A 10,805-nucleotide genomic window follows, 5' to 3' on the forward strand; every position below is an offset into this window, starting at 1 on the left:
GAAAATACATGATGTTGTCTATGATGATATCCGGTCCGAAACAACCAGGGAATGATATTGATGTTTATCTAAGTCCCCTAATTGAAGATTTGAAGTTAATGTGGGACCAGGGTGTCGAAGTATTTGACGGATTTGCTAATGAAACTTTGAAGCTTCATGCCATGTTATTTTGCACCATCAATGACTTTCCGGCATATGGTAACTTATCTGGTTATAGTGTTAAGGGTCACAAAGCGTGTCCAATATGCGAAGAAGACACTGCTTCTCAACAATTGAAACATGGAAGGAAAACAGTATATCTTCGGCATCGGAGGTTTCTTAGAAGTCATCATCCTTACCGGAGGTTGAAAAAAGCCTTTAATGGACACCAAGAGGGTAGTGGTCCACCAACTCCATTAACCGGTGTTGAGGTTTACGAAAAGGTAAATAACATAGACCACACCTTCGGCAAGTCCAAAAAAAAGTCATCTGTGACAAATATTTGGAAGAAGAAATCAATCTTCTTTGATCTTCCGTACTGGTCGAGGTTAGAAGTCAGACATTGTATAGATGTAATGCATGTTGAGAAGAATGTGTGTGATAGCTTAATTGGTACACTTCTTAACATTAACGGGAAGACGAAGGATGGTCTAAATGCTCGTTTAGATTTGATTGAGATGAACATACGCGGCGAGTTGGCACCCATACAAATGGGTAAGCGTACATATTTGCCCCCAGCCTGTTACACAATGTCAAAAGATGAAAAAATTAGTTTTTGTCAATGTCTAAAGGGTGTGAAAGTGCCACAAGGACATTCCTCAAATGTGAAGAGTCTAGTGTCAATGCAAGATTTGAAGTTAATTGGGTTGAAGTCTCATGATTGTCACATCTTGATACAACAATTGTTGCCGGTAGCTATCCGTGGGATCTTACCAAAAAATGTTAGACACACCATAACCCGTTTGTGCTCATTCTTCTCTTCCATCTGTTGTAAAGTCATTGATCCCTCAAAACTAGATGAACTTCAAAATGAAATTGTTGTTATCTTGTGTGAATTGGAAATGTTTTTTCCTCCGTCTTTTTTTGACATCATGGTTCATCTAGTGGTGCATCTGGTAAGAGAGGTTAGATTGTGTGGACCAGTGTACTTAAGATGGATGTATCCTGTTGAGCGGTATATGAAAATTTTGAAAGGTTATGTGAAAAATCATTATCGTCCAGAGGCTTCAATGATTGAAAGGTACATAGCTGAAGAAAGTATTGAATTTTGTTCAGAGTACATGACAAAAGCAAATCCAATAGGTGTTCCAGCTAATTCATGGCACCACAGGCGTTCTACAAGTAAATGTTTACGTGGTGTGAATATTGTAAGCAAATCTCGATCAGAAGTCTTGCAAGCACATTTGTACATATTGAATAACACAGATGAAGTTGTACCTTACATAGAAGCTCATAAAGCCATTGTGAAGGCAAATAACCCAAGACAAGCAGAGAAATGGGTCTTGATGGAACATAATAGAACTTTCATGCCTTGGTTTAAAGATGAGGTGTTCAAGGATTCAACGGCATCAGAGACCTTGACTTGGTTGGCTGCTGGATTGAAGTTTGATGTCATTTCATGTACAGCGTACAAAGTGAATAATTGTATATTTTACACGAAGTCCCTGGATGAAAAGAGTACAGTTCAAAATTCTGGTGTTACTCTTGAAGCCGAGTCAATGCAGTTTTCGACTTCGAAAGATACAAATCCAGTACTTGGATCAATGGCATACTATGGGTTTATAGAAGAGATATGGGAGATTGACTACACTAAGTTTTCCGTTCCAGTTTTCAAGTGTAAATGGGTTGATAATAAAAGTGGGGTTAAAATTGATGAATCAGGATTCACACTAGTGGACTTTCGAAAGATAGGGTATCGAGATGAGCCATTTATAATGGTTCAACAAGCATCTCAGGTTTTCTATGTGAAAGATCCTACGTCAGAACATTGGTATGTCGTTTTACACGGGAAAAAACAAGGGGAAGCCATAGATGATATTGAATATGGCGAAACTCGTTCATTCACACCAATGATAACTAATAAAGATGACAATGTACTTGATGATGTACATGCAACCCGTAAAGACCACAGTGAAGGAATTTACATATAAACATTCAACCCACATGCAACATGTAAATAAACATTTATAATTTTATGTATTATTTTTATATGATTTTAATTCGATGCACATTAACTAATGTTTGTTACCTAATTTTTTTAACAGAGACATGGATGACGACCAGACTCCAGTCAGACCTCGATCTGGGCGAGGTAGTAGAGGACCTACTAGATTGAAGCGTCTTGCATTGAGACGTGCTGCTGGTGAGAAGACACATGTTGACATTGACGTCAACACTGGAGTGGCTTTTGGTCCTAAGGCAGATGAGTTTATGAGCTATCTTGGAGTTGTTTCTCGTGAGAGGCTCTCCATTTTGATTAATTCATGGGATGAGGTTTCAGAGGTTGATCGGAACATGCTATGGGAGGATGTTCTGGTAAGCTTTACATTATTATTGTTATCATATAATGCTTTTTAATATTGATTAATTAATTTTAATTTCATGATGTTATTTTGCAGGCAAACTTTGACATTCCTGATGTGGAACCGCTTCGATCAAAGATATTATCCAATATCGCACTTAAATTTCGTACCTTTAAGTCAAGACTGACATCGAGATACATTTTTGGCGACCTTAAAGACGAAAATCCATGTTTAAAGTACCAACATATTGATGAAGAGACATGGCGTCTTTTTAGAGAAAGCCGTGAAAATGAGGCTTGGATGGTAAGTGAAGTAACTTTTTTGTTTATATAACATTAATAAGTTTATCTTATTTACTTTAGTTTGTTTATTTCAATTATGACAGGATCGTCGGAAGAAAGCTCAAGAGATAGCTTTGAAGAATCTTACCCCGCACGTTATGTCTCGTTCGGGGTATAGAAAACTTGAGCAAACACTGATGGTGGAAAAGGAGAAATCTCAACAGGGGACGTATTCTGAGAATGTGGAAACAGGGGTCACTTCTCCTCCACCACCTTTTCGCCATGAAAAATGGAAGAGGGCCCGAATTAAAAAGTCCGGTGCACCAAGTTCCGAGCAATCCGGGGTTATAATCGAAAAAATTGTAAGTTATTTTTGTTATTTTCAATTTTTTTAAAGCATTAATTATATTAATGATTGAAAATATGATTTTTGTGTACTCTTGCAGGATTCCTTGGAATCCGACGGTACATTTGTTGCTGAAGGTCGTCACGATATCCTGGTTGAAGCAATTGGACGACCTGAACACTCTGGTCGTGTTCGTGCCGCTGGACAAGGGGTCGGAATTAAACTTTTTTTTGGAGTTTCAGAACGACAGCCATCCTCCTCCTCCAAGAAGGAAACTCAAATGAAGACTAAGTTACGTGAAGAAATAATGGAGGAGATGAGAAAGGAGACTGATTTGATGTGGCTGGAGATGAAAAAGGAGAATGATCGAATGCGACAAGAGTTTCTATCGCAACAAGTTTGTGCTGAGCCGATTGAACCCCTTGTTAGTCCCACTCCCAAGAGCACAAAGGGGAGTTGTGCGGCTCCTCCAACATCAGGGGATGATATCAATGGGCAGACAGAGGATTGTGAGCTACTGGTAGTGGGCGGCAAACTTCCTCGGGTGGTGGCACTTGGAAAAGTCTATAAAAACGCCACCACCTTACATAGCGTTCCTCTCTCCCCTGATGTGGCGAAGGTAACTGTTGAAAAAGTACGATTTCCTGATGCTCGTGTTCCACTACCTTCAGATGAGGTAACCACTGTGGCCGATGCATTTCAGACATTCGTTGCCTGGCCCAGAGAGCTCATTCGATCTATGCCCGAACCTCATGTAATAATTTCGTTTCATTATATTATTTTTATTTATATTTATATATTACATATAATTTAATACAAATGTTGTTTATCTTGTAGGAACCTTTTCAGCCACCAACTCCGAAAAAGAAGCGTGAGGTTCCAGTTGACGATCCTATGGCTTCCCTACGTCTCAATGCTAGTCAGATTGGCAATGATCCTTTTCCAGTTCCGTGGGATAATACATTTTTTCAAATCAACACTGAACTGCCACTGATGATTTACAACACAGATTTATCAGAATTTATATCTGGGAACCAGGAGCTCAATATAAGTATAATTCAATTTTTTATGATGTAAGTATCTTTACCTATTATTCAATTTACTTTATGTTAAATTATTATTGATTATGCTTTAACTAAAAACTTGTAGGTTTTTGCATAGAGTCTGTATCACTGAGGGGAAGGAAAATATGTATGGATTCGTAGATCCTGCATATACTAATCCCGTTGGACCAAACTCAACTGAGACTCAAGCATACATCACTAACATCCTGGAAAAAGAGGGAAAACAAATTTATTTATGCCCTTACATTAATGAGTAAGTTTAATTATATGTCATCAATTATTATTATTTCATGTTTTAAATATTTACTAACTCTTTTCAATGATCATATAGGCATCATTGGCAGTTACTTGTCTTATCAATGGTTGATAAGACTGCTGTGTGGTTCTGTTCCCTACACAAGAAGATGCCCACAAAATTTAAGGATATCATTGATACGTAAGTATAGTATAAACTTAACTTTGTATATGTTACTAATTAACCATCTACTAACGAGGTTTTTTGTATTAACCAGTTCATGGCGTGGATATAACATCCTAAAAGGTCGATCCAGTTCAAATAATTTGAACTACATAAGAGTAAAGGTTTGTAATTTTTTTCTTTCTCTATTATCATTGTTTATCAATATACTAACATATTACTTTTTATTGAATTATATAGTGTAATAAACAACCAGGAAGCTATGAGTGTGGCTATTACATTATGCAATGGATGATTACCATTATAAGACTAGGTGTTAAAACTGGTTGGAAGGAGGTATATGTTAAATCATTTTTATAATTCTTGAACATATATATATCTAGAAACTAATTTATGTCAACTTTGCAATGCAGTTATTCACAGAAGAAACACCAATGAGTGAGGAAGGCATTTCATATGTTAGAGATTCTTGGTCCACATACTTCATTAATTTTTATAACTCTAGCATACGTAAACAACATTAGTGGTTTTATTATATGTAATTTGATCACTTGTAAATGTACATTTTGATGATTTCAATTGGTTACTACATTTTTGTATTTGTCTGGCTGGGTTTAATCATTATGCAGGTTATTTAAATATATGGTTTCTGCACAAAACAGGATGTACCAAAAAAAAAAAACACTATTTACAAATGCGGTCATTTACCAAGACCGCATTTGTAAATAGTGAATTCGCATTTACAAATGCGGTCTTAGTAAATGACCGCATTTGTAAATAGTGATTTATGAATGCGGTTTTTACCAAGACCGCATTCATAAATCCTAAACCCCAAACCCACTCCCTAATTCAGAATAATATACAAATGCGGTTACCTAAAATGACCGCATTTGTAAATGTGATTTATGAATGCGGTCATAGGACCGCATTTGTAAATTCCAGATTTACAAATGCGTGTTGATCAAATGCGGTTCTATGACCGCATTTGTAAATTTAAAATAGCCGCATTTGTTTAACTTATCTGCACTAGTGCGTCCAAATTTTTCAAGAGAGTGCCACAACCTCATCCAAACAATCCTTATCTTAACCTTCATTAATAAGATTCCATCTTTCTTATCTTATTTTTATTCTTTCTTATCTATTAAAAGTTTCTTTTAAATAATTATAATTTTTTAATAATTAAATATATATTCGTAATTACTCATTATTTTTTTATTTTTCTTCCTTTTGTTATTATTTTCATTTTATTTAATCATAATATTTCTTAAAAATTTTAATTTACTTTTCAATGTTTAAACTTTATCTATCTATCTATATATATTAACCTAATCGAATGGATTAAAAGGTAAGATTTTCTAACTTTTATTTAAAATTAAGGATAACTAATTAATATAATTATCTAAAAGTATAGATGTTATACGTTTGCTATTTTCTTTTTTTGTTATTTTTTGTTAAAGTCTTGCAAGCATAATTTTCAATTTTTTGTTTGTTTATGTTTTAATTTGGCATTGTGTGTTTTTATTTTATTTTTGTTGAAGTGGCATGATTTTCATTTATTTTTTCTTTTTGGTGAATTCGTGCTTTCTAGCAAGTTTTCTAATTCTTTTTTTTTTAATTTTTTTGTTGAACTCTTGCTTCCTAGCATGTCTTTTTTTTTTATATAATTCTTTTATATTTTTAATTTTTCATAATTTAGATTTAGCAAGTTATTATTTATTTTTATGATAATTGAATGTATTTGTGATAATTTAGAATATTAAGGTAGTAAAATATATTTAAATAAATATTTCTAAAAATATTGAAATATTTAATTAATTAACATTTGAAATTAAATTCGAAAATTATAAAGCAATGCCCCTAAAATATGATTTTTCCATTCAAATAACATAAATTGAAATGAAAGGGAAATAAATATTTAAAGACTTATTTACCATAAATTTATTTAATCTAAGTTAGAGCATTATGTAGCTATCATATTTTAATGGCATTGCTTTATAGTTTTTGAATATGATTTCAATTTAATTTCACTAATTAATTAAATATTTAACTAGTTTATAGAAACATTCGTTTAAATATATTTTACTACTTTAGCATTCTAAATTATCCAAAATACACTCAATTATCATATAAATAAACAATTAATTACTAAATCTAATTTTATATTAAAAACATAACAAAATTAAATAAAAAATAATGAAAAAAAAACATGCTAGAAAGAATGAGTTAAAAAAAATGTGTTAACAAGCACAACTTTATAAAAAAAATTAAAATTCGTGCATATAACTTAAAAGATATACATAACATCTAAATTAAAAAAAGGAAAAAGAAATGTACTTACAAATACAACTTGTTCTTACCGGTAGACTCTGACGACAAGCTCTAGCTCCGTCAGTCTCTTCATGAATCCGTCCTATCTCTTGTTGCTATGGAAAGTAGCTCCGTTGAAATAGAGGGGGCTCTATCTATTGATTGTACTTCGACGATCAAGTAAATACATGGCTCATAAGAATTTAAGAAGTAGTCAATTTTAGTCTTAGAAACAACGTAACCTAGGGTTTCAAGCCCCTTTTATAGCTTACCTCTTGTAACAACTTTCTATCACGAAAATCTAATCTCAACTGAAAGCATACTCAACAGGGAAATATTTTGTTCAGGGGCACAGTCTCTTGGTGCTGCAACAGAACAAAATCTTTCCTCTAGAGAGTGCACAAAATAATAACAGAATAAGCATCAGGGTACCAACTCATGTACCAATATCAAGGGTCCTTTCTGTTTACGTAGGCACCCACAACGTGGCACTAGGCTCCTTCTCATCATACCTGCAACTCAACCCTTACACGCTCTAGCATACATGGGCTTGGGTCTAAAAGAAAATATTTACTTAAGCTAGACCCCATGCACACTAAGTGCACTCCTAGCTCGATAATTACCCCTCGCCAGCCGCCTAGGCCTTATGTAAGAAGTATTACCTTATTTATACAAAAATGGATTTATACATGCACCTGACGCCCAATCATATAGCTTGCTATTCTAGCCCAAAAGCTGATCTGACCTGTCTGTGATTGGTATCGAGGTCCAACCACCGAGTATTGAGCTCTGAGCACTTTGGTCCAGTACACACGACTTAAAAATAAAAGCATACAACATCCAAATTTAATAAAAAATAAATAAATTTAAAGTGGTGTTTGAGCATGACTTAAAAAAAATTAAAGAAAATTACAAAATATACATGCTTACATAACTTAAGATAAATAACAAAAGATTTAAAAAAAAAATTAAAGTCTTAGCTTTTTATTTTAAAGTCGTGATATGTTATAATTCTTAAAAATTGATCAATATCTGTAATTAATTAGAGGTAAAATCGTACCCATATTGTAAAAAAGTGACAAAGATCCCTTTCTGTACGAAACACTTTTGATGTACCAAAACGTGTGTGCGATTGATTAACTATTTTAAAATTATCATTGATGGGAGTGGAAGATGGGCCTCCTTGGCTTGAAATCCCTACATGCGAGTTTTGTAAATTTGTCTTTTTCTCTCTTCGCCCATCCAATTTTCTCAATAACTCAATCATCAAATCCATTATTAATTTCTTCTCATATTCAACCATTGTTCTTTTATCCATAGTGCAACTTCAAATTGGTTGTGCCCATATAATTCTTGATGGTGACCTTCCCCTCATACACATCACAGAGGAGATAGTGACCTTTGTTTACCCTAATAATACAACATGAATTGGATTTTCTTGACTAAATAATTTCTGGTTTGGGCATTATTTGATCTCTCTCTTTCTCTACCTATGCTTGCTCCCTACCTTTTCTCTATTAAAGCCCATAATTAATAGCTAATGCATGCTTGATTCACCTAAAAGAAAAGAGAGATATAGAGAATACTATGCTAGTGCTGTGGGCTGCTTCTTTTTATATTTTTTTCCTCAATACTTTAGTTTTGCTTTTAGCTAAGAAAGAGAATCCTTCTAATCTTGTTATGTTACATGGCAATTCATCGTTGGTTGATTGAGGTTGTAGTGCTGGTCAATTCCATTTCCATGAGGACAAAGTGCTTGCCTCTTCAGCCCTTAAGCATGTTCACAAACACATATCAATCACACATACACATGCAATAACTCTTCATCTACTAATTCCTTTTATTATTACTATTCAAATTGGTGCTGTAGGGGCACTCTACCTACTCATACTATCTTCTATCATAGAAAGACTTTTTTTGGATACTTTGGATGCTTTCTGAGGGACACTTCTATTTATACGTTTCTTGTTTTTAATTTCATTAGAAATTAATTTTTGTTTCTAATTTAAACTTTAGATTTTTTTAAATATTTGTAAATAAAAAAATTATTTGAATGAGTTATATCCAATTTAGATTAAGATTTAAAATATTTCATGTTAATTTATTATTAATGTTAATGTTATAATATTATAATATAATTTACACTGAAAGTTTATTTGTTAGATAAAAAAAAAATCAATAATAAATATTTCAATAATTTTCTTACTCCAAGTACATAATAGATTTAAAGTTTGGATAAAGAAAAAAAATCAATTTCATATAAAAAATAAAAAACATATTTAATCTTATATTTATTCATTTAAGAGTCCAGACAATAGATTTATCTTAACCATGAGAGAAAAATTGTGTGAATTATCATATGAGATTTAATTTCCATGGAATTGAGCTTGTGTTTCTTCCTCGTGCTTATTTGTCAATGTTGTAATGTAAGTGCTGTGGCCATTAAGTGATAGTGACATGATTAAAATGGTTTTTTTTTTTGACCAAAAAGTTACCAATAATGATGCAGAAAGCTAGCATACCTCAGCACTCAGCATCAACGAGAAAGAGAGAACACCGCGATACGCAAGACTTTACACAAAATCGATTGCATGATATCTATCTATAACTAAAATGCTTAAAGAATGATATTTTTATGTTAGATATTTCTTTTCATTCTTTTATATGCTATATTTAATCATTCCAAACATTAGCTTAATGAAATTTTAATTTTGCATGTTATTTGATAAATCTACAGAAGTTTAAGAATTCGTTGACATGTTTTAGTGAATTAACACGGTGTATTTTGTGAGCAGTTAACTCATTTGCATATATTTTTTTATGTAATTAACTTTTCATGATATAAATGGAAAATATCTTAATTTTATTGGATTTTCATGTCGGTCAGAGAGAAAATTGGTTTTGAAGTTAAAGTGAACATTGTTGTACCGACAGTAATATAGATACATCTTTTGAGCAAATATGTAGTATATTGAAACACAAAGAGACAAATGTCAAAATTTTAAGGATGAAATTATCATACTCAGAGATATTGAGCATATAAAGTGGTAGAAGACGAAAATATGAAAATTTGTGGTTAGACTCTTTGGGTCACTGTCCGACAGTCCATATTGAGTGAAGACTCAAATTCAAATTCTTCAGAAATTTCTTTTACCTAAAAGTGATGAAGAAAATAATTGAGAATCATATATTCTTTTTCATTGAAGATGAAAGAAGGTGGCAATTAGTAAAAAAAATTCTTATCACTTATGATGTTGTGTTTATAAGAATCACATTCTTATCACTAGCACAAAAGATACTTTTTACATAAACTATTTAGAACTATTTATGTTAGTTAACAATCTAATGTGAAAGGGTGATATATATTTATGTATGACTTTATTCTTAACATAAAAACTTTACATTTACACCGGACATTAATGAATCAAGCATAAATGTGAAACATATAAAGGATGAAAAAATAGTCCAAATTTACGTTAGCAAGTGTATGTATCGCCTAACGTAAATTTTGAAAGTTTTTTTTTTTTAAATTGAATTGATTTTCACTTCAAACAAAAACTTGAAATATAGAAAATTCCTAAAATATTATATACAATATAAAGTAGACATTTCAACCAAAAAATTTATAAAAAATTTCTAGTCTAACCTAAAAAATTCTTAACAAAAAAATAAAATTACTCTATCTATGCCGAAGAAAGAAAGTTACCCATTGCTCTCTCCATCGTTGGATGTCATCATGGGATAACGGTGATTGATCATTGAAGACCTAAAATATTTCATTTACATTATTATGCAATATTCATAAAGGTAAAATACAATTCATCCTATGTTGAAATGTGTTACCTTTGTCCAGGTGTCAGTAATACCCACTCAAATGATAACTCTAAT

The 10,805-nt window shown here is 32.4% G+C and overlaps 1 protein-coding gene across 1 annotated transcript; it reads left to right on the top strand.

Annotated features, from left to right (window-relative positions):
• Positions 1-2,103: 2,103 nt before the first annotated feature.
• On the top strand, positions 2,104-4,449 carry LOC137835431 (uncharacterized). The gene is made up of 6 exons (XM_068643943.2): positions 2,104-2,514; positions 2,598-2,804; positions 2,887-3,144; positions 3,229-3,882; positions 3,966-4,201; positions 4,278-4,449. Exons 1-6 carry the CDS (start codon positions 2,248-2,250, stop codon positions 4,447-4,449), a joined length of 1,794 nt encoding a protein of 597 aa, XP_068500044.2. The 5' UTR covers positions 2,104-2,247.
• Positions 4,450-10,805: the final 6,356 nt, after the last annotated feature.

The sequence above is a fragment of the Phaseolus vulgaris genome, chromosome 5 (assembly GCF_051622355.1).
Source record: "Phaseolus vulgaris cultivar YP4 chromosome 5, ASM5162235v1, whole genome shotgun sequence".
Classification (NCBI taxonomy): domain Eukaryota; kingdom Viridiplantae; phylum Streptophyta; class Magnoliopsida; order Fabales; family Fabaceae; genus Phaseolus; species Phaseolus vulgaris.

What these genes read in the sequence shown, in the direction of transcription:
- LOC137835431 (XM_068643943.2), top strand. Translation starts at nt 2,248, where the DNA reads ATGGATGACGACCAGACTCCAGTCAGACCTCGATCTGGGCGAGGTAGT. An exon ending in TGCTATGGGAGGATGTTCTG is followed by an intron (nt 2,515 to 2,597) that starts GTAAGCTTTACA and finishes GTTATTTTGCAG; the next exon opens with GCAAACTTTGACATTCCTGA. An exon ending in ATAATTCAATTTTTTATGAT is followed by an intron (nt 4,202 to 4,277) that starts GTAAGTATCTTT and finishes AAAAACTTGTAG; the next exon opens with GTTTTTGCATAGAGTCTGTA.